Source organism: Rhinopithecus bieti, unplaced genomic scaffold (assembly GCF_001698545.2).
Source record: "Rhinopithecus bieti isolate Rb0 unplaced genomic scaffold, ASM169854v2 scaffold_21542, whole genome shotgun sequence".
Lineage (NCBI taxonomy): Eukaryota > Metazoa > Chordata > Mammalia > Primates > Cercopithecidae > Rhinopithecus > Rhinopithecus bieti.
In genome coordinates, this window is record NW_016810483.1 from 606,722 (window position 1) to 631,170 (window position 24,449).

General features: G+C 42.3%; 1 protein-coding gene across 1 annotated transcript in view; it reads left to right on the forward strand.

Annotated features, from left to right (window-relative positions):
• SHQ1 (SHQ1, H/ACA ribonucleoprotein assembly factor) overlaps window positions 1-14,445 on the forward strand; it is a 108,221-nt gene extending 93,776 nt beyond the window's left edge. Inside the window, 1 exon segment of the mRNA XM_017892153.1 lies at window positions 12,921-14,445. Within this exon segment, the coding sequence (XP_017747642.1) occupies window positions 12,921-13,458 (538 nt within the window). The 3' untranslated portion in view covers window positions 13,459-14,445.
• Window positions 14,446-24,449: the final 10,004 nt, after the last annotated feature.

Sequence of the window (24,449 nt, forward strand, 5' to 3'; positions counted from 1 at the left end):
CCAGGGCTTAGGACATCAACACATCTTTGTGGGGGACACAATTCAACCCACAGTGTCTTCCTTCTACCACCAACTTTATAGTGATACCGTCTCCATTTAGTTGACTGACCTCCACTTAGTTTAATTGAATCCAAACAGCCGTTTCATTTGAACAGTTAACAGGTCAAAATCCTACATCATTAAACAACACTGTTTGCCCTTTTTTCACAAAACAGGTGAAATGTAGGAATGTTGTCAGAATTGTTCACGTCTGATGTGCCCAAATACCATGCTTCATGGAATAGTCATAGAGAAGAAAATGGATTGGAGAGCTCTGCTTCAGCCTGCGACTTGTAGTCCGTATTTCTCCTGTCCTTTTCTATCCTACAAAGGTGTCTTTTACTTAAGCAGATAATTGGTTTCATTCATAATTTATTCTCTGCCTTGTACTAGAAATTATTTAAAGCATTTCTCTCTCTCTCTCTCTCTGTGTGTGTGTGTGTGTGTGTGTGTATAAAACAAGATGGCATAATAAAGGTGAAGGTAAAAGAAGAAAATTAAAAGTAGAAACAGGCTGGACATGGTGGCTCATGCCTATAATCCCAGCACTTTGGGAGGCTGAGGCAGATGGATCGTCTGAGGTCAGGGGTTCGAGAGCAACCTGGCCAACATAGTGAAATCCTGTCTCTACTAAAAATACAAAAATTAGCCAGGCGTGGTGGTGCGTGCCTGTAATCTCAGCTATTCGGGAGGCTGAGGCAGGAGAATTGCTTGAACCCAGGAGGCAGAGGTCGTAGTGAGCCGAGATCACCCCACTGCACTCCAGCTTGGGTGACAGAGCAAGATTCTGTCTCAAAAAAAAAAAAAAAAAAAAAAAAAAAAGTAGAAACAAAATGAAGCTGGGAGCAAGGAGGGGCTGTAGGTACATTCTCTCATGTTGAGTGAGTCATGGATTTGAACAGCCCATATGGAACGAGAGACCTTGCGAAGTACACAATTCAAGTGAGGTATACAATTCCAAGAGATTTTCATGGGACTGTTATTTAAATCAGCTTTTGGGATCACAATGAAGCACATTTCAGCAAAAGCATTTCTGCTAGGGAGTAGAGAGAAATGTGTCAAATTTATGAGACCCACATTTCCATCTCTGAGAATTTGATCTGGCCTGGCAAAAATGTAAAGCAGTTGCAAAGCTGGGGTGAACTGTGTTTCTTTCACACAGTTCTTTCTGGACATTGTACCTTTCTTAACCTATTTGTCACCCTCACCCTTGAATTTCTTAAGTGGAGGTTGGGGTTGAGCCAAATGGTGGCTTCTCTGCATTTGGATAAACCTTATGAGAGCCATTCTTTTCAGTGTTTACCATTGCCATAGCAAGTTTTTTTTTTTTTAAGTCATTTATTTTTCTCAAAAAATGGATGTGTGTGTATGTGTTTACTAATGTGTGTGGGCAGATGTTTGCATAGGCACATGTGTGTGCACATGTATGTATGTACATGTTTGTGGGCACATGTATGTGTGTGTGGGGGCACATGTATGTATGTACATGTTTATGTGCAGACTATCCTCAAAAAGAACTGCTGGAGCTAGAGCCTGTCTCCTTGCCTTTAGCTCCCCTGCTTTTCACCTCTTCTGTGCAGAAGAGTAATTCTGATGGAGGACTTTTTAAAAATGTAGCCCACCTGTTTATCGTTTGAAGATTAAAGTAAATGATTCTCTATATAATTGTGAACCAGAGGAAACTATGTGAGTTCACACATATTAACATAAAAAGTAAGACATGTTCTGCTTGAGGTCTTTAGAGTTGTCTTTCTGTGATAATATGACATCTTCTTTGGTCCTCCATGGCTTAAAGAAGGTGCCACGTTATTTTCTTATTTTACCAGTAAGGATAATAATAGTACCTATATCACAGGGTTGCTATAAGTACTTCATGAGTTTACCATGTGAAATACTTAGAAAGCCTGCAGAGAGTTACTGCACAGGAAGTGCAAGCCTTTTGTATTAACGGATATTGTCAAAGAACCTTTGTCCTTTTGCGTAGCATCCAAGAGGTGCTATGCACTCTTTATTATCACTGTTTGCCATAGTGATCTGACACTATTATTCAAATACATCTAAAAATTTTATTCCTTGGCCCAGCGCAGTAGCTTATGCCTATAATCTTAGTACTTTGGGAGGCTGGTTCAGGAGGGTCGCTTGAGCCCAGGAGTTTGAGACAAGCCTGGACAATGTAGCAAGACCATGTCACTACAGAAAATTTATAAAGTAGCCAGGCATGGTGGTGTGTGCTTCTAATCCTGGCTACTCAGTAGGCTGAAGTGGGAGGATGGCTTGAACACAGTTGGTTGAGGCTGCAGTAAGCTGTGATTGAGCCACTACACTCCAGCCTGAGCAATGGAACAAAACCCCATCCCTAAAAGAATAACAAAAAAATTAAAATAAGTAAAATAAAATTTCATTTCCCCCACCTTCTTGGGATCTGTAGTCTCATGTGTCAGATATATATTAATGCGTTCATGAATATTTGTATTCTCTACTAAAGCACTAAGGACCAGAGCTCATAAACTTTTTTGAAAAGTGGCATAGTTGTTGAATCGTTGGAATCGTCTTGAGAGCTTTTATCAATCTAATTACAGGAAACCTACAATTGGCTTTTCATAAAAGGATATGGAGGTCTATTTTGTGATTTTTAAAACCTTTATAGATTTTGTAATATTTCAAGAAGACAGAAGTTATTTTCTGCCAGGGACTTTTGGAAAGTGGTCACTGTCATTTCCTTAAGGAATGATTTGATACTGATTATTTTCTAGCTCCACATTGTATTTTTCCTAAGCTTAGTACATCACAGTCAAGCTGACTTGTCCATAGGAATTAAATAACATTGAAGGTTTCAACAGTCTTTTTCCAAAATTAAATAATTTCTATTGCTGTCGTAACAACTACCCTGTAAGTGGTTGAAAGAGAACAGGTGAGAGAGAAGAGCCCTTTAAGCTTGGAACTTTGGGATTAATATCTTGTTGCAACTCTTCCAATTTAAGTCACACAAACATTCAAGCTGCATCAGAGTAGCCAGTCATGTCAACTGCGTTTATAAAGTGGAAGAATTGGAGTAGATGACTTCTGTGCTCCCTTAAAGAATGAAATTTCAGTGGATCTCTCTAGTACAGTCACCTATATGGGTCATGCAGAAAGTCCTTTCTGAATATTCGTTGAGTTTCTGCACTTAAAAAGTTAGAGAAATGCGATGGTAGTCAAAACTCAAAAATACTCACTAATGAGCAAGCCTCTTAATAAATTTCATCCGCATTGTACTATATCATTTCCTTCCCAGCATCTTTCCCATCCATCTTGCCAGTATTTTTGTTGTTTGACTTCTTGTTGATCATTGATATTGTACAGTGCAAATAAATTGCAAGTCAACCAAAAGATCAGGGATTTCACAAAAACATTGGAAGTGATATGGGGGATGTGCTTGAACCACATGGAATTGCTCACCATAGTAAACAACTGAAGAAGAAAACTCTACAATAATAGTGAAATTAGTGGAAAATCCTTATTTTGAATATTAAAGGATTGATTAAAGGATTGATTTGAGCATCGCATGATTGAGAGGCCCTTGAGGAAACTGATGATACCTTTGATTTTTTTCCGTAAGAATTACCTTCTCTGATTCTGCTACAAAAAGACCAACATGACATGATGAATGTTGGATGGTGCTGTAATAGAATTTTGTTAGAACAGTTACAAATACAATTACTATTTGGTTGATTCTTTGCTGTTTTTGAGAATTAGTACATGGTTGCAGTTGTAACCTACATATTGTTAACATTGTTAAATATTTCATAAATTTATTTTGTAGTTTGTAATTTTGTTTCAAGGTGAAGTGTTTGGTTTTGTTGTTGTTTTTTTTTTTTTTTTTTTTTTTTTTGATACAGAGTCTCCCTCTGTTTGCTGAGGCTGGAGTGTGGAGTGTAGTGGTGCAATCTCTGCTCACTACAACCTCTGCCTCCCAGGTTCAAGTGATTCTCCTGCCTCAGCTTCCTGAGTAGCTGGGATTACAGGCACCTGCCACCACACCCGGCTCATTTTTGTATTTTTAATAGAGACAGGATTTCACCATGTTGGCCGGGCTGGTCTTGAACTTCTGACCTCAAGTGATCCACCCACCTTGGCCTCCCAGAGTGCTGGGATGACAGGCTTGAGCCACTGTGTCCAGCCTCAAATGTGAAGTTTTAAGCTTATCATCATTATTTACTATTAAATTTTGATCTCCATTTTAAGTTGGTTTACTTTTTTCTGGTCTATTACCCTCTATTAATGAGCATCTCCACTATTTATTTCAGCTCTACAAGGTGTACTGTGTTACAGTGATGCCCTGTGATGTCCGTCCAAAATTCATGTCCTTGCAGAACCTCACAATGTGACCTTATTTGGAAATAGAGTCATTGCAGATGTAATTAGTTAAGATGAGGTCATGCTAGAGTAGGGTGGGCTCTTAATCCACTGTGACTACTGACCTCATAAGAAAAGAAGAGACACTAAGACACACACAGAGTGAAGATGGCCATGTGAAGTCACAAACACGTAGGAAGAACACCCTGTAACAACAGAGGCAGAGCTTGGAGTGATGCATTTACAAGCCAAGAAACTCCAAGGATTGCGAGCAACACCAGAAGCTAAGAAACGGGTATGGAAGGGATTCTGCCCTGAGAAGGAACCAACACTGCTAATGCCTTAATTCTGAACTATTAATAGTAGCCTTGGCCAGGTGCGGTGACTCACGCCTGTAATCCCAGTTCTTTGGAAAGCCGAGGCGGGCGGATCATGAGGTCGGGAGTTTGAGACCAGCCTGGCCAACATGGTGAAACCCCGTCTCTAGCAAAATACAAAAATTAACTGGGCGTGGTAGTGTGCACCTGTAATCCCAGCTATTCAGGAGGCTGAGGCAGGAGAATTGCTTGAACCCAGGAGGCAGAGGTTGCAGTAGCCGAGATCGTGCCATTGCATTCCAGCCTGGGCAATAGAATGAGACTCTGTCTCAAAAAGAAAAAAGAAAAAAAAAAAGTAGCCTCAGGAACTGTGAAAAATAAATTTATTTATCTTGTTTTCTGCTACCAGTTTTGGATGGTTTGTTATGGCAGCCTTAGGAAACTAATACAGGGAGTTTTCAGAAAATGATTCTGCTGATCCATGGACTAGATGATGTTTCCCAGAGCCTGCGCCCACAAAATGGCATAAAAGCCAGTTGAAATTTGTATGAGAAGTTGTTTTATTGGCCCAAACTAGGTATGGGCCAATAAGATGTGGGTCAATAAGATAAAGATAAATAACTCTTTATCTTGCAGCCTTCCTTGTATTAAGTTAGTCATTTCTTGTTCGTAGAGATTGAATGTTTTTGTTAATGGCTGCGCTAGAAGTGCTTCTCACTGTTACAGAATAAGAACAGACAGCTCCGTGTTCCTCTGTGCATCCATTGGTATTTGTTTTCCTTGGTGGCTCTCAGATTCAAGATAGAAATTTCACCAGCAACTTCTTCTTAAAGCCAGTGCATTACCTTTAGATCAGTCTACATATGTGTGTTTTGGGCCAAGGAACCTGAAGTTTGGAACTGGTTCTTTTCAGTAGAGAGGAACAATGACATGTTATTATCACAAATGCCCTTCTTAAAAATTTAACTTTTAAGTTCAAGGACACGTCTAGGTTTGTTATATAGGTAAACTTATGTCGTGGGAGTTTGATGTACAGATTATTTTCACCACCCAGGTATTAAGCCGAGTACTCATTAGTTATTTTTCCTGATCCTTTCCCTCCTCCCACCCTCCACCCTCTAATAGGCCCCAGTGTGTGTTGTTCCCCTCTATGCGTCCATGTGTTCTCATCATTTAGCTCCCACTTATAAGTGAGACGTGGTATTTGGTTTTCTGTTCCTGCATTAGTTTGCTAAGGAAAATGGCCTCCAGCTCCATCCATGTTGCTACAAAGGACATGATCTCGTTCCTTCTATGGCTGCACGGTATTCCATGGTGTATATGTACCTTGTTTTCTTTATCCAGTCTACCATTGATAGGCAGTAAATGCCCTTCAGAAAGAAAGTTGAAGCTGGGCTCAGTGGCATGTACCCATAGTTCCACCTACTTGGGAAGCTGAGGCAGGAGGGCTGTTGAGGCCAGTAGTTCAACACTGTAATGTGGTATTACTGCTCCTTTGACTACTGGTCTCCAGCTTGGGCAATGCAGTGAGACCCCGTCTCTAAACCAGACAAAAAAAAAAAAAAAAAAAAAAGAAGAAATCTGATCTACTGTTTGGTCCCAGATAGAACCTGAGATTGTGTGTGTGGTACGCTGTGAAATTAAAAGGCCAGGTTAGCCAGTAAGCATGCAGTTTGAACTGTCTGGAATTGCCTCACTGGAGTCTTGTCCTCCGTGATCAATTGTGGGCTCTAGTCTCAGTATGTCATGCCTGGCAGGCTTCTAGGTTTGGGCAGAGGAAATGAAACCTAGTTGGTTACTATAAGATTTATAGTAGACCTGCTATTGCAGGAAGTGGTGAAAAGTTGATTGATAGTTTGAGACAAAACTCTACAGCAAAAAAACAGGATGTATGCTTTCCATTTATACCCAGTTCTCCCTGCCCCTATATTTCAGGCTCCTTTTGCATTTTGTTTTGGTTGCTTCATAAGGCTGTGGAGGCTTTCCCCCTCCTAAATATAGTCACCAAATGTAAAATAATTGAGGAAATTTTGTATCAGCTTTGCCACAGTAAAGGCATGTACTTTCTGCTGTTGCAATTACTCTTTGGTGGTAGTTACATGTAGCATAACTTGTCTGCAGTCTTTAAAGAGAAATTCTCCAAATAGGATATTATTTCACATACACAAAAAGAATGAAAGGTCTTTTCTAAGTTACATCGTAGGATTACATTTCCAGTAACTTTCTAAGAAAAATCTATTCTGTGTGTGGTTTTATTAAAATATGACAGTAGTGGTATCCAGTTGTCTTTTTTAAATGCAGAGTCTCTTCGTTCTGTAATAAATACATTCTTAACAGGTAGGTGATCCTCACTTAGATATAAAACATATACTATAACTAGCCAGGCATGGGGGCTCACCCCTGTAATCCCCAGCAGTTTGAGAGACCAAGGTGGGTGGATCACTTTGAGGTCAGGAGTTTGAGACCAGCCTGGCCAATGTGGCAAAATCCCGTCTAAAATAGCAAAAATTAGCCGGGTGTGGTGGTGCATGCCTGTAATCCCAGCTACTCGGGAGACTGAGGCAGGAGAGTCACTTGAACCAGGGAGGTGGAGGTTGCAGTGAGCTGAGATCGTGCCACTGTACTCCACACTCCAGGCTGGAAGGCAGAGTGAGACTCTCTCAAGAAAAACCCAACCAGATAAACAAAAAACATATACTATAACTAGTAACTCAGCCTATGTGTTTGTTGAGAGTATCAAAATGTACCATGGCCAGGGCTGCAGCTCACGCCTGTAATTGCGGCACTCTGGGAGGCCAAGGTGGGAGGATCACTTGAGCCCAGGAGTTCGAGACCAGCCTGGGCAACATAGGGAGACCCTGTCTTTACAAAAAATGTAAAAATTAGCTGGGTGTGATGGATGTGCCTGCAGTCCCAGCTACTCAGGAGGCTGAGGTAGTAGGATCACTTTTGCCCAGGAGGTCAAGGCTACAGGGAGCCCTGATTGCGCCATTGTACTCCAGAGCCCAGGCAATAGAGCGAGAACCTGTCTCAAAAAAATAAATAAAAATAAATAAATAAATAAACAAATAAACAAATAAATAAAATAAATGGTACCTGATGTTTGTAAGAGTGGTTATCTAATAATGTCATTTGACCAGGATTTTGGACATGAACTAGCCTAGTCTGTTTTGAGTGTGACACTACCTACCTTAAGTGAGCTGCTTTCTGAAAAGGTAAGTCTGTCACAGAAGTAGATTGTAGAATTTACACGGAGTGGCAGATTAGAACCAACTCTAATTGTACTAGTGGTTGAAAAAACAAAACAGCTACTCTTTCATGGCTTAATTTTTTTTCCCTACAGGAATAATTTCCCTTTTTGTGAACTGTGATTGCTAGGTTATCTGTGCTAAGTAATTGAATAAAAACAAACCCAACTTTCATTCCTCAGACTGTTGGGGCACATTCTACACCAGTGCTATTTTGAAATTTTGATCAGTTTTTATCCTGGCATTCTTTAAGAATGGGAGAGAGTTCAGAATGTTTCTTCTATTAAAGTTTCTTTCAGAACTTTAATATTAATTTAGGAAGCTAGCCAGCTTGAAGTAGTAAGGGTGGGATAATAAAATAGAAATGAAGCTTGGTGAAGAATCAAAAATCTGTCTGTCTGTCTGTCTGTCTGTCTTTCTACCTGTCTCTCCATCCATCCATCCACCCACCCACCCACCTACCCATCCACCCACCCACCCATCCACTTACTGTGTAACCTGGTAATTTTAAGCATAATATAATGCTGAAAGTGAAAAACTTTTTCCTGAAGGATAAAAGTTCACATCAGCTGGTTACAGACAGGAGTTCCTATTTGGGCCCCTGGATTCAGCTTCACCACTTTTCTGCCTGTTACACTTGATACATTTAGTCCCCCTGTGTGTGGGGTATGCTTTCTGAGAAGAGCTAGGATTCTAGGGGAGGAGCTTTGGAATTCTACATTTCTACAGGTATAAAAGACAGGACACAATATCTGTATAATAGATAATAACAAAGATCCAAATAATATCAACTTGAGAATTGGCATGTTTAATATATTCAGCGAAATTCACAAAAATGATTTGAACTTTACCCTTTTCTAAACCTCCATAGATGATGCTTACATGTATACTTCATTTAACATCGTTAAGCTAAATATATTAGTCACAATTTCTTTGGAGGATTCTGGGCTTTGTGCAAGTCAGAACTTGCTCAGTTGGAAGATGCTGAGTGGAGCTCAAATTGGGAAGAAGTAAAGAATGTGGCTTTAAGAAAGGACACTTTGGCCAGGCACAGTGGCTCATGCCTGTAATCCCAGCAGTTTGGGAGGCCGAGGCAGGAGTTCAAGACCAGCCTGACCAACATGGAAAAACCCTGTCTCTACTAAAAATACAAAATTAGTCGGGCATGGTGGCGCGTGTCTGTAATCCCAGCTACTCAGGAGGCGGAGGCAGGAGAACTGCTTGAACCCAGGAGGCGGAGGTTGTGGTGAGCCGAGATCGTGCCATGGCACTCCAGCCCGGACAACAAGAGTGAAACTCTGTCTCAAAAAAAAAAAAAAAAAAAAAAAAAAAAGAAGAAAAAAAAGAACACTTTGCAGAGCCTGTGTATTCATGGGAGGTCCTTTGATGGAATGGGAAGAGGGCTGGAGTTGTGAGGCTTGGGTTTCCAGTCGTGACCGCCCCTTGTTAGCTGAGTGAACCTCAGTGGCTCTCCTACCCCTGCAAGCTCCAGTTTCCTCATCTGTAATATAGGGATAACAATGGTACTGATTCACAGGGTGGTTAATGGAGCAAGCGCAGTGATGTTAGTGGAACATCATCCTTTGTATATTGTTGAGAAGTATTTGTCGTGACGATTAAAATGAGATATATCTTCAGTAAAGTAAAAGCTTTTATTTTATATGTTTTTATTTCTAGTATTAGAGGCAGTATCCATTTTCCCAAATTTATTACTCTTTATTTCTTAAGCTGCATGAGAGAACTCCCCTTCATAGAGAAACAGAGTGGTGTACTAGTTCTTAGACAGAACGAACTTTGCAGCAGCTCAGACTGAATCCTTTACCACTGGTACTCAAGGTTTAAAAATATTGGTGGACATCATCTACAACTATCTTGGGTATAAATGCAAATTATGTTGCAGCCGTCATATTCCATAACTATGCTTTTAAAAATGCCTCAGACTGATAAAAGATTAGATTAGCCAGGGGTTATAACGCTTTGGTGAATCATTAACTGACTCTAGTGGATGTCACCTTGGTTTTCCTCTTTACCCTAACCCCTCCCTTTTTCTTTTGTTTTTTTTTTGAGACAGAGTCTCGCTCTGTCGCCCAGGCTGGAGTGCAGTGGCTGGATCTCAGCTCACTGCAAGCTCCGCCTCCCGGGTTTACGCCATTCTCCTGCCTCAGCCTCCTGAGTAGCTGGGACTACAGGCGCCCGCCATCTCGCCCGGCTAATTTTTTGTATTTTTTTAGTAGAGACGGGGTTTCACCGTGTTAGCCAGGATGGTCTCGATCTCGTGACCTCGTGATCCGCCCGTCTCGGCCTCCCAAAGTGCTGGGATTACAGGCTTGAGCCACCGCGGCCCGGCCACCCCTCCCTTTTTTCTAAGGAAATTCTGGCACTGAAACCCAGGGCTTTCCTTGCATAAGAGAAAGCTACCCATCAACAATGGTGACTGCCCTTGTTCCACTCACCACACTGTGCCTCCCGCTCACCCTTGGGCACTGCAGTGGTGCTTCTGTGGCCTGATTACACGTGTGAAGGGGCAGCAGGGGTTGTAGGGGGTGGGGGGGCAATCCCTGCACAATCTCATTATTGTGCTAAGTATTTTGAGAAATAGCATTTCAGGTACATGTGGACACCCAGATTAAAATACCATCTTTGTTCGGTATTTCCCATTGTACTGTCAGTTGCACTGAAATGAAGTCTCATTTTCCCAATGTTATGGGATGGACTACACTTTTACAAATGAATTTATCTTGTAAACTCACCCTCATCCAGTTTGTATCAAAGCCACTCAATGTTTTGTACATTCATTTTATCTTTGGAGTCGGGGAAACACAGAAACCATGTCAGCATGTTTACCACTTTCACTCACTGCCACCTTTCTTCAGTTGTCACATTAGATTTCCCCTTTAGAAGAGTAGTCATCTTTGGAGAATGCCAGTTTCTGTCATGTTGGTTCTTTTAGAAACAAAAAACAACTAATTGCATCCAAGTTAATAATGGAAAAGTTTATTTACTCGATACAATGTAATATTATAAATCTAGCAAGTAATTTAGAGGAAATGAATCTTCGGCTGGGCGCAGTGGCTCACACCTGTAATCCCAGCACTTTGGGAGGCCGAGGCTGGTGGATCACGAGGTCAGGAGATCAATACCATCTTGGCTAACATGGTGAAACCCTGTCTCTACTGAAAATACAAAAAAATTAGCTGGGCGTGGTGGTACGCGCCTGTAGTCCCAGCTATTCGGGAGGCTGAGGCAGGAGAATTGCTTGAACCCGGGAGGTGGAGGTTGCAGTGAACCAAGATCGCGCCACTGTACTCCAGCCTGGCGACAGAGTGAGACTCGGTCTCAAAAAAAAAAAAAAAAAAATCAAAAAAATCTTCTGAAATAATATGAAATGGTTTTCTCATAAAAAGAAAAAGTACTCCATGCTGCTGATATTGCTTTCCCTCCTTGTACATTTTAAGATTGTGAACATTTATACATTTATATAGGTTTAAAAATAAAACAATGGCAGTGAAAAGGCTCCATCACACCATCATCCTTTGTCATCCCCCATATTTCCAGTTCCCACGCTATCTCCTTTACAGAAGTTACTGTTTTCTGTTACTTTGGAGAGTTTATTGAGAAGTATACAAGCAAATAGAAACATCTGTTTGATATCTTTCCTGTTATTTTCCCTTTTTATATATATGTAGCATATACATATGGTGAGCCTTTTGTGTTGTTAAGCAGTAAGTCTGGATTGGCCCATGGAGAACTTCATTCATTGTACAGCTGTAGGCTATTCCTTTGTATGGATATGCCATAACTTATTTCACCAGTCAACCAGTCTTATAACAAGGACATTTGGTTGTTTCCCATTTTTAGGTATTAAAAAATGATGTCATAGTAAATAACCTCAGACCTATGTTATGTAGTATGTGTGCTACATGTGTTTAATTTTTAGACATGGGGCTTGCTGGGTCCAGGGTATATACATTTTCCATTTTGAAAGTTATTGCCAAGTTCTCCTTGGGGGTTGTAGCTATTTAATCTGCCTCCATCAGTATATGAAAGTGCCTTTTCTCCTGCAGTCTTGCTAACAGAATAATATCAAATGTTTGGGTATTTGCCAATCTGACATATAAAAAATATATCTCACATATGACTTTAATTTGTGTTTCTCTTATTTGACTGGAGTTGAACATCTAATACATTTAAGAGTTACTTATATTTCCTTTTGTGAAAATTGTCTGCTTGTCCATTTTTCTGTTGGATTGTTATATATCCATTATTAGGAACTCTGTTAGGAGAATTAGGGTTTATTAGAATACACACACACACATACACACACACACACACACACACACATACATACATATATGCGCTTATTATAGATATATTACCCAGAAGAAATTGATTTTTTTTTCTTTTTGAGATGGAGTCTCGTTGTGTTGCCTAGCTGGAGTGCAGTAGTGTGATCTTGGCTCACTGCAACCTCCACCTCCTGAGTTCAAGTGATTCTCCTGCCTCAGCCCCCCAGGTAGCTGTGATTACAGGTGCCTGCCACTGTGCCCGGCTATTTTTTTGTATTTTTTAGTAGAGACAGGGTTTTACCATGTTGGCCAGGCTGGTCTTAAACTCCTAACCTCAGGTGATCCACCCACCTCAGCCTCCCAAAGTGCTAGGATTACAGGCGTGAGTTGCCGTGCCTGGCCAAGAAATTGATTTTATTTAGTTGAATTTATCAGTCTTTTCTTTTGTGGCTTCTGAATTTTGAGTCATAGTTAGAAAAGCCTTCCTCCTTCTTAGGGTCATAAAGGAAATCTGTGTTTCCCTGTAATACTTTTAATAGCTTTTTAAAAAATATATCTTGGATCTGTTATGGTATATATCCTGGTGTGCCATTTAAAATATGGATTCAACTTTATTTTTTTGGAAGCTATATACCCTGTTATCCCCAGGCCAATTAATAAATAATTCTAATCTTTGTTCTTAAAATGTTTTCAAGATCCAAAAAGTTGGCAACTCTTGCAGAAGCCTTAAAGGAAGTCTCCCTTACAAAGGCCCAGCTGGGGTTAGAACTGGAAGAACTAGAAACAGCAGCACTGCTTGTCCAGGAGGAGGAAACTGCATTAAAAGCAGCCCATTCAATTTCTGGGCAGCAGACACTTTGCTCCAGCTCTGAGGCAAGTGATTCGGAGGACTCAAACAGCACCGTGTCATCTGGAAATGAAGACTCAGACTCAGATTCAGAACAAGATGAACTCAAAGATAGTCCATCTGAGACAGTCAATTCTTTGCAAGGTCCCTTTCTTGAAGAAAGCAGTGCCCTTCTTATTGTTGATGGTGGAGCATGCAGAAACACAGCCATCCAGGAGTCTGATGCTAATCAGGGAAAGCCACTTGCCTCTTCCCAGCCTCTTGGAGCGTCTGGACCTCTGATAGAGGAGCTTGGGGAACAACTGAAGACCACAGTTCAGGTTTCTGAACCCAAGAGCACCACTGCTGTAAACCACAGCAATATGCAGGAGAGAGACACCAAATGATTGACTCTTAGGTGGTTTTATTCGTTGTTGAGAAATACGGTAGATTTGGTTTCATTTACTGAATGAGAATTCCTCATTTTCACTTTGTAGTTTTTCTTAGTATATAGACAGCCTGCTGTATTTGTATCCATATCTGTGGATTCAACCAACTGCAGATCAAAAATATTTAAGAAAAAATTGCATCTGTACCAAACATGCAGACTTTTTTTCGTTATTATTCTCTAATACAGTATAACAACTATTTCCACAGCATTTACATTGTATGGGGTCATATAAGGAATCTAGTGATGATCTGAAGAGTACAGGAGGATGTGGGTAGGTTATATGCAAATACTGCACCATTTTTTATCAGGGACTTGAGCATCTGATGATTTTGGTATCCTCAGGAGTCCTGGAACCAAGCCCCCACAGATACGGGGACAAGTTTATGACTTTTTTTTTCAATCAGTGAATGTGTATACCTCTTGTTTTCCTTGCTGTGACTGTGAAGATAAAATTCAAAAATATTTTTACCAAAGTGTAGCTAATACTTCAAGCTGAAAATAATAGTTCTACTGCCAGAATGTAGAGCCCATCAATATTTTTATTTTAGGAGGTGTACTTGACATCCGATAAACTGCACGGATCAAAAGTGTACAGTGTGTTGGCATATGTGTACCCCACATAAAACCGTCACCGCGATTGAAGTGAGGAGCAGATCCATCATCCCCAAGTGCTCTTGGGCCCCGTTATTAGTTTGCATGTCCTAGAATTCTATGTAAATGGAATCATACAATATGTATCCCTTTTTTGGTCAGGCTTATTTTACTCTGTCTAGTTATTTTGAGATTCATCCATGTGGTAGCATGTGTCAAGAGTTTTTGTGTTTTTCATTGCTGCGCACACTTCATTGAATAGATCTGTTCACTGACCTATCGATGGACACCTCGGTTGTTTCCAGTTTGGGGCTGTTATAAATAAAGCTGTTATGAACATTTGTCTTCATGTGGACATATGCTTTCATTCTCTTAGGCAAATACCTGAGGGCGGAATGACCAAGCCGTATGGTAGGTACGTGTTTAATGTTTTAAGAAAACGCTGAACTGTTCTCCAGCATGGCTGTACCATTTTACATTCCCACCAAAAGTGATAGTTTATGAGAGTTCCAATCTTCCACATGCTTGTTACTGATATGGTCAGTCTTTTAAACTTTTACCATTTTTATAGATGTGTAGTGGTGTTTCATCGTGGAAGTGTCTGTTCAGATCTTCTGCCTCTGTGTGTGTGTGTGTATGTGTGTGTATGTTTGCCTCTATGTGTGTGTATGTTTGCCTCTGTGTGTGTGTGTGTGTGTATATATGTTTGAGACAGGGTCTTACGCTGTCTCCCAGAGTGGAGTGCAGTGGCACAATCTCTGCTTACTGCAGCCTCAACCTTCCAGGTTCAAGCAATCCTAGCACCTCCTCCTTACCACAGGCTTGCTCCACCACACCCAGCTAATTTTTGTAGCTTTTATAGAGATGGGGTTTTGCCATGTTGCCCAGGCTGGGTTTGTGATTTTTTTAGAGTTCTTTTTGTTTGGTTGGTTTTGTTTTGTGTTGTGTGTGTGTGTGTGTTTTGGGGGTGTGTGTGTGTGTTTTTGTTGTTGTTTTGTTTTTTTGAGATGGAATCTCACTTTGTCACCCAGGCTGGCATGCAGTGGCATGATCTTGGCTCACTGCAACATCTGCCTCCCAGGCTGAAGCAATTCTCATGCCTCAGCCCCCCCAAGTACCTGGGACTACAGGTGTGCACCACCAGGCTGGGCTAATTTTTGTATTTTTGGTAGAGACGGGGTTTTGCCATGTTGCGCAGTCTGGTCTTAAACTCCTGAGCTCAAGCAATCTGCCCTCTTTGGTCTCCCAAAGTGCTGGGATTATAGGCATGAGTGACCACGCCCGACAATTTGAGAGTTCTTTATAAATTCTGGATACAAGTCCTTAATAATGAGTCTTTTTTTTTTTTTTTTTTTTGCATGCCTCATAGTCTTTCACTGGATGCCACACTTTGTGAATTTTACCTTCTTAGGTGCTGGATATGCATTCTTATATATACTCTCTATGTAGGGATGCAGTGCAGTGACATGGAAGTAGTTTGATCCTTACAGATCTCGCTTTGTAATTTGTTAGGCAGGTCTGGCACAGTGCTCAGTCTAGGGCAAATCCTTCTCCAGTGCTGATTTTCCTGAGTGCTCCACCATGCCTTATGAATTACGAGTTTTTCAGCCTGGCTGATTGAACTCACACTGTTCCCTGTGTACATACTGAGGACTGTTCTCTCTAATGTGAGTGTGTGTGGTTTTTTTTTTTTCCTCGAGACAGAGTCTTGTTCTGTCGCTCAGGCTGGAGTGCAGTGATGCGATCTCAGCTCACTGTAACCTCTGCCTCCTGGGTTCAAGTGACTCTCCTGCCTCAGCCTCCCGAATACCTGGGATTACAGGCATGCACCACCACACCTGGCTAATTTTTTGTGTTTTTAGTAGAGACAGGTTTTTACCATGTTGGCCAGGCTGGTCTCAAACCTCAGGTGATCCACCCGCCTTAGATTCCCAAAGTGCTGGGATTACAGGCCTGAGCCACTGCACCCAGCCCCCTCTAATCTTTTCAGATGGTTCTAGAAGAGGGCTCTCCTCTCTCTCTCCAGATATCCAGGGTTCTCTGTGCAGCTGTCTCCTCTCTAGAGCTCTGTCCTGCAAATGTTAGCTGCCTTCGTCACCCCGAGTCCTCAGTCCTATCTTTGAACTCCAGAACCCCCTGGGTTCTGCCTGGATTGTCCTTCCCTGCATAGCGTGGAAAGTCTTTCAAGGCAGTAGGTCTCACCTTGTTTTCTGTCTTTCAGGATCACTGTCTTGCATTGCCTGAAGTTCAGAATTTGGAAAGCCAGGATTTTGTGTATTGCTCCCATTTCTCTGCTTTGGTTATGTCTGACAGGAGAGTAAATCTGGTCCCTGTTAATCCATTGGGACTGGAAGTGTAAGTCTCCATTAATAGTTTATGAGTTTTCCCACTTGAGTTTAAGCTGCTGGGGAGGTAGGGTCTTTTTAACACTGAATCATCAGTGTCCATATTCTCAAGCACTCCATAAATATTTGTTGAATGAATGAACAAATAAGATAAACCAATCTGCTTTGAGGAGGAAATGAAATCTGATCTATTACTCTCAGTAGCATCATTAATTTCAAGAAAGAGTATGATACTTTTTACTTAGGGCTTGTGAAAATTGTGAATATTTGTGCTTTTCTAGTTTGTTAACATGATCCTGGGGTGACTACAGCACTTAAAATGCATATGAACTCCTGAATACTATAACTGCTTTGTTGGAATGTGTTCAAGACTTCTCTCAGCCTCCCTGGAGAGCTTCCAAGTCCTTATGACCATTGAAAATGCATTTCTCCTCAATAGTACATTACCTGAAGCCAGTTTGAAAAAGTATTATCTGTAACTCCCCTCATTTACTTCCACTGAAGTCAAGCAAGTTAAGCAAATCCTCTCTTGTCTAAAAGTTTAAAGCCATGGAAGTTCTCTTCCTTCCATCAATTTCTGTTCTTAGGAATCTTGACAGGATCTACTTCAGTGGACTTGTCTTGGGTAGAAAAACTTGTTATTCCCTTCCTCAAAGAATGAGCAAACATGATCCTTCCCGGACATCCTCAAAGCCAGGGAGCTCATTAAACAACCCTCATGAGTATTAAAGACAACGTGAGTGAGCTCCTTAATTTCAGAGTCCGTGTTGGCAGTGTTTCTCCTACCCTTTCTTTGTTCACAGAGGTTGAAGCTTTGTTATATCACATTGCTCTGTCTTTGTTTAAGATGGGCTGAGAACACTATACTACACGAGCTCAGTAACCCAAAACACCTCCAAAGGTGCTGCCTTTCATTTATTTTTTTAAACTAGACAACCTGCCAGGCAACTTTAGGGATCTCCTATAACCATATGGGTTTCCCAAAACCCATAGGTGATGGGAGAAAAAAATAAGTTGGGGAAAGTGTAGAGAAGAGACCCCGTGACTGCCTAGTCACAGCTCAGTGGGAAAAATCAAGACTTTGTGGTTGACAAGAGGCAGCCTCCAATTCAACCCAGCTCCACTGTGGCTGACTCACAAGGGTGGGGGACTCCAAACTACACCTTTCCCTTCATCTTAGAAATGGGGCTGGGCGCGGTGGCTCACGCCTGTAATCCCAACACTTTGGGAGGCTGAGGCAGATGGATCACTTGAGGTCAGGAGTTTGAGACCAGCCTGGCGAACTTGGTGAAACCCTGTCTCTGCTAAAAATACAAACAAATTATCTGGGTGTGGTGGTGGGCCCCTGTAATCCCAGCTACTCGAGGCTGAGGCTGGAGAATCACTTGAACCCGGAAGGCGGAGATTGCAGTGAGCTGAGATCGTGCCACTGCACTCCAGCCTGGGTGACACAGTGAGACTCTGTCTCAAAGGAAAAATAAAAGGGGGAATAGATGAGATCGGGCGCATTCAGAGTGGTATGGCTGTAGACAGAAATGGAAATAGAACTGCTTATATTGCTGGCCTTCCAGTGCTAGGAGACTGTATGTTCAAAGCACTTTTATGAACTGGAAAGCGTTAAACCAGCGTGAGCGTTTATTATTATTGTTTCACTTCCCAGAGCTGAACAGGGCTCTATTTAGCTACCTAACAACAGGTCGCTGGGGGAGCTGGCACTGTGAAAATGAGTCAGCCCTGTTAATCGCTACAGAGGCAGGCTAGTGGTAAAAGTCTACACAGTTCAGCAGATTAGATAGAAATATTAATTATGCCAGTGAATCACAGCACTGCCTCATCTTCTAGGCTTGCATTATCATTGACCTGTTTTTCTGTGTTCTGTCTCTCTTGTCCCATTATCCTTGAAGAATGATCGGAGGCCTTGCTGTGGGCATGGCCAGGTTTTAGGTGCCGGTAACTAAGCTGGTATCACCTTTCACTGGCACAAGATTAAGCTGCAAATGAGACAAGACTGCTCCCTACCACATTCTAAATTGGTTGACAGCTGGGGAGTGGTTTTCATACCTGCTAATGAAAAACCCACTTTGGTTACGTGTATCAAATCCTATTATTAATACCAAGAATTGGGAGGAGTAGAGAGAGGGCCGTATTTAAGACTTTATAAAATTATTAACAAAAACAAAAAACAAAACAAAACAGACTCCTGGATATCTATTTTGTTATAAAGGGATTTTTACTACTTTATATAAATGGAAATTGAATTATATAGTCAATGATGGTGAAACAGATACCTCTAAAAGAAATGGAAATGAGTTTAAAACTTAGTATAGGAATGAAATTATAAATACACATCAGATCCTAAGAGTGTATTAATTATAAAATCCTTAAAGATGCAGAAACCCCCCATATATCAAATGACCTGTCATATAATGTCACTGCATGTCAGGTAAGTTCAAATTAAGCTTCATAAACGCAAATCTCTCATTGTTTGGTCAGGGGTCTCCATTAGAGCAAATGAAAGATTGCAAATGTTTCTTTAACATCATTCCATCTAAATCCCTGATGGAATTTTGTGATCTGCTGCTTTTCTCTCCTGTTTTCTGAGTACGTTATGTATAGTTTCAATCCATACCAAATGAAGGAAGCATTGATTAGACTTGATTTAAGGCAGCAAGTGATAAATGCAGCTGGGAAATTGATTCATGTCTCTTGAGTGACTGGGGCATAGCCATCCACAGTTGACACAACTCTTGTCTCAAGGCTGGAGAAAACAAACAGGCAAACACATGTCAAACAGATAAATGACTTTGCTGTTTTGAGCTCTCCGTGGAGGCCATTTGTTTCCTAGATAAGGAAGACTGCTTTCCAAAGTCATGAAAAGATAAGTTAGAGGAAAAGGATGAACGTGGGATTGGATGCCCAAGCACTGGGAAGAAAACAACACGAAGGATTTACCTCCGGGAAGGATCTTGCTGCTTTTCCCTCCGACATGCTGGGAGCAGCACTCCAAATGTTCTGTCTCCATATTTTAAGTGTTCATAGTGGTATGCTGGTGTCTTTGAAGATATTTCCAAAGAAACATTTCCTGACTGCTCTTACTGGAGTGAGCATTCAGGAGAATCGGCAAGAACAGCTAAGACTTGCGAGCCTGGCTTGGTCTGAAATAGTGATAGTTTCAGTAGCTTGACCACCAGCCCAGAGGTCCCCTGGAAACAATAGTCCCATTGCAATCCAGTGCCTCTTGTAGAGCCTCACCCATAATACAAAGTATTGCATTTGTGTGTTTCCCCTACATGCTTTGTGTTTTCCCATCTTCATGTTTGCTCCTGCGTTGCTCTCCTGTTTCCCTTGCTGTTAGTTTGCATGTTTAAATCTCACCCATCCTTCAAGGCCCCCAGTCAAATGCCACTTCCTCCAGGAGGTCACCCTTCATTGCTCCGGACTAGAAATAAATTCCCTCCTCTGAACTCCCAGAACAATTTGTAATGGTCTTAGAGTATTTATTGCTCTCTGCGGGGTAAATACGGGTCTCCTCTCTTCTTTACCAGAGCACAGACTTCAGTATCTGTTTCAGCTTTGGATCCCACACAACGTTCTGTCCACACAACACCTTCAGATGACACTTGTTGAATGAAAAACTAGGCAACTGGAGAACTCAAATGAATAAATGGCATCAGACCCTTGACAGCTCTTTACTAGCTAGTAATCCCTACCTAGCATGGGCCATGTTGCCTTTCTTGGGTTTTCTCTTGATTCTCTTATCTTTTGAATATGACTTCTGCCAACATTCTAAGCAGGAAGATCAAGTGTGTCTTTCCTCCTCCTCCTTTTCCTGGGTCTGGGGTCCTCATCTCCTGGCCTAATCGACACATATGTTCTATCTTTTCCTGTTGCCGTCCCTCCTCCCCAACCCTGAATTCCCAGCGTTCTCCACTCACTGCCCCCTTGGCTGGCAGGTGGAAGGTCAGTTGGTAGAGAATCTGAACAGTCCCCGCTCTGGGCAGTGCCCCTGGACATGGACACTATCCCTGTGAATCAGGGCCAGCTCCTGCTGGAAGAGCCTTGAATCCAAGGCAAGCCAGAAGGATTGGAGCAGGAAAGAGATTCTTATCTTCTAAAGCAGTTGGTTCCAGAGTTCTGTATTGATTTCTACAAAATTAAAATTAGAAACAAAACTAAACAGGGTAGAGTGCAGAGGGTGCTGACATAAGGCTCCTGACTTTTCATTCTGGATGTGCATCTCTAACCCAACCTAGGCAGTATTCTACTGAAACTATCCTTTCATAAAAGCCTGTTAATGCCAAAAAGTAGAAGGATAGTATATAGGATAAACATCAGCCCTCTAAATTGGACATAATTAGCTTTAAGAAAAACTGTTGGCTGGGTGCAGTGGCTCATGCCTGTAATCGCAGCACTTTGGGAGGCTGAGGTGGGTGGATCACCTGAGGTCCACAGTTCGAGACCAGCCTGGCCAACATGGCAAAACCCTATCTCTACTAAAAATGCAAAAAAAATTAGCTGGGCATAGTGGTGCATGCCTGTAGTCCCAGCTACTTGGGAGACTGAGGCAGGAGAATCGCTTGAACCCTTGAACCCAAGAGGCAGAGGTTGCAGTGAGCCGAGATTATGCCACTGCACTTCAGCCTGGATGATGGAGTGAGACTCTGTCTCAAAAAAAAAAGAAAAAAAAAACCTCTCTCTTGAGAAACCCCAGATACCTTTTCAGTTTCTTTATTTTTCTTTGTAGACGAGTAAACACATGTATTTTTTAAACAAAATTTGAATCATGTACTACATAAATTTATATCCTTTTTTCTCTCTTAATATGAAGTCCTGTTTCGCATGTCACCAAATAACCTCCCAAAATATGACTTTATAACTGCATTTATTCCTATTGCATTGGCAGCAATTGCTCTCAAATGTAAATCTGATTAGTGAGGATTTTCCTGTTTTGTAGTAAATTTGCTAAGCATGGATGCCTCGATCCTCTAGGTGCTTCCTCAGCAGCTCTTCCTCTGTTGTGTTATAGCAGCATAGTTTATTTTGTTTTATGTTATTAGTTTTTAAGTTTTATTTTTTTATTTATTTTTATTTTTTTGAGATGGCGTCTCACTCTGTTGCCCAGGCTGGAGTACAGTGATGTGATCAGAACTCACCAAACTCCTGGGCTCAAGGGATCTTCCCACCTCAGTCTCCTGAGTAGTTAGGACTACAGGTGTGTGCCACCACACCCAGATGCATAGTTTATTTTAAAGACAATACAGTCGTCCCTCGGTATCTGTGGGAGATTGGTTCCAGGGCCTCCTCAGATAGCAAAATCCAGGGATGTGCCAAGTCCCTTATATAAAATGGCATAGTAGTTGCATATAACCTACCTACATTCTCTTGAATGCTTTAAATCATCTCTAGATTACTTATACCAAATACAATGTAAATGCTATGGAAATTGTGAGTATACTGTATTGTTTTTAAAATATGCATTTTCATTGTATTTTATTATTTATCTGAATATTTTCAGTCTGTGGTTGGTTGAAGTCATGGATGTGAAACCCCAGGATATGGAGGGCCGACTGCATCCCCTTGAATTAGAGAAGAGACAGGAATGTAATAACATCTGTCATTTGTTGAGCGACTGCATGATGCCAAACACTATGCTAGGCTTGTTTGTCCTCAGCATATCAAGTAGGGGCCTGTCTCCTCTCACTCCTTCTTTTTTTTTTTTTTTTTTTGAGACAAAGTCTCACTGTGTCACCAGGCTGGAATGCAGTGGCATGATCTCAGCTCAGCTCACTGCAGCCTCCGCCTCCTGGGTTCAAGCGATTCTTCTGCCTCAGACTCCTGAGTAGCTGGGATTACAGGCGCGCACCACCACGCCTGGCTAATTTTTGTATTTGTAGTAGAGACAGGGTTTTGCCATGTTGGCCAGGCTGATCTCGAACTCCTGACCTCAGGTGATCCACCTGCCTTGGCCTCCCAAAGTGCTGGGATTACAGGCATGAGCCACTGTTCCTGGCCTCCTCTCACTCCTTCTGTAACCACAGATTCTGCCAATGGAAGGGACTTTGGGCATAGTGAGACCCTGTGGCTCTGCTCTTAGCTGACTGGATTGGGCTTGAACTTGACCCAAGGGCTGACTGTGGGGTCAGCTGGCCTGGAAAGCTTTACTGATCCAAGGGTTCTTGACTCTGGCTGCACACCTGAACCATCCAAGAAACTTTTCAAAACTACCAATACTCAGCCCCTCCAAAGACAGTGGAATTAGAATCTCTGAGGGTGTCTAAATAGGCAACAGCTGGGATAATCCAAGTCCTGCTCCCAGAAATTTGAACTGGGAAATGAAGAGAAGATCAGGCCCTTGGAAGTTATTGAAGGTAAGAGATGCGTTAAGAAAATCACAAGGTGAATCTGGAATCAGTCTTGCAAACTTAGGAAGGAGGAAGAAGTATGAGTTAGGAGGGTCTATGTAATGGAGAAAAGATACAGGTGAGAGGGTGAAGACAGCAGCTGGTCGTGGGAAAGGGAGTGACTGGGTGTAAAAGGATGCAGACACGTGGAGTTGTCATTACTCTGAAATGAACATTCACGCACTGCTCCCCTGAGGTCCCAAGAGCAGCCATGGATGCCTATACCAGCCTTTCATCAGTCCGAGGCTCCATAAGGCCTGAGCATTAGGCCTGTGCTGACTTTTGGAGCTCAGAGGACATCCATTTCCCTATTGCTGATCAAATCAGAGATCTTTCTTATACGTAACAGGACACCTGACGCAACTGCTTCAAACAGTAAAGAGGATTTATTAGTTTATGAACTGTAAAGTCCAGCAGTAGAATGGATTTCAGGAGAGGCTTAACCCAGCCATCCAACAATGTGACCAAAGCCCCTGTCTCCTGTTTCTCTACACCACCATCCTCAACGCTGAATTCATCCCAATTTGGACACCTTTCATGTCTCAAGATGGCTGCCAGCAGCCCCTGCAGCTACCTACTTTCTTCTTACCATCTGTCAGAAAAGAGATTGTGTCCCAGCCTCCCCAGCAAATGTCCTCAGATTCACCCTGATTGGATGCATTTGGGTAAACACTGAATCATTCATCGCTGGCCACTGAAATGGGATGTGCTGGTTGGCTTTGTCTGAGCCATGTGGCCATTCCTGGAGCTGAAGGCAAGGTCAAGGGGACTTTGGGAGATGGAGGATGAAGCATAAAACCAGTAAGGTTACTGATAAACGTCTGCTACCCTTTTCACCAATGCTCCCATGTGCAGGGCTCAGCTCTCCCTTCAGAAGAGGAATGGTGAACTGACAGCTTCCAGCTGCTACACCTTCATCTTGGGATCCACCCCAGTGTTTACACCAAGGCCACACTCTTCCTGGCCTGTTCCCAGCAGCTGGCTGGCCATAGCAAGGTGCTGGAGCTGGGGCATTCCTGCCCCATGAGTGACTTCCATCCCCTCCACACCTTCTCAAGCTGCACTGCACCGTGGGGCTCCTTCTACCCAGTCGTTCTTCCCAGCCTTCTCCCTTCACATTTGTCGGTCTTCCTTGTGGTCTGCCCCCTGCTCCACTCCTGTTTCCTTTTCCCTTTATTCTTCCTTCACAGACATTGCACTTCTAATTCTATCTTGGCTTCTGCTTCCCAGAGTATGAAACTGACACCTCGTGGTTTTCTGAGCTACTCTCTGAGTGTGCCTGATTTTCACAGAAGCTCAGCTCAAACCCACTTTCTCCACAAGTGCCTGTGGGGTCGAGACTGTCTCCATTATACAGAAGGGGAAGCCAGGGTTTGAGGTTGAGTAGCTTGCCTGATGTCACCCATGCAACAAGGGGAGCCTTGGCTTCCGAACCCCATCTTTACCTCTCTGCAGCCCGTGCTGTCTACCAGCTCTAGGTGCTGTTCCTGGTACAGCCTGCTGAGATGGCCTGAGTCGCTCAAGGTCACCCCTGGCTCAGTGGAAGAGGAGAGGGTGCATCGCAGCTTGTGTTCCCTCCAGTGGGACTACCTTGAATCACTAGCACCTAG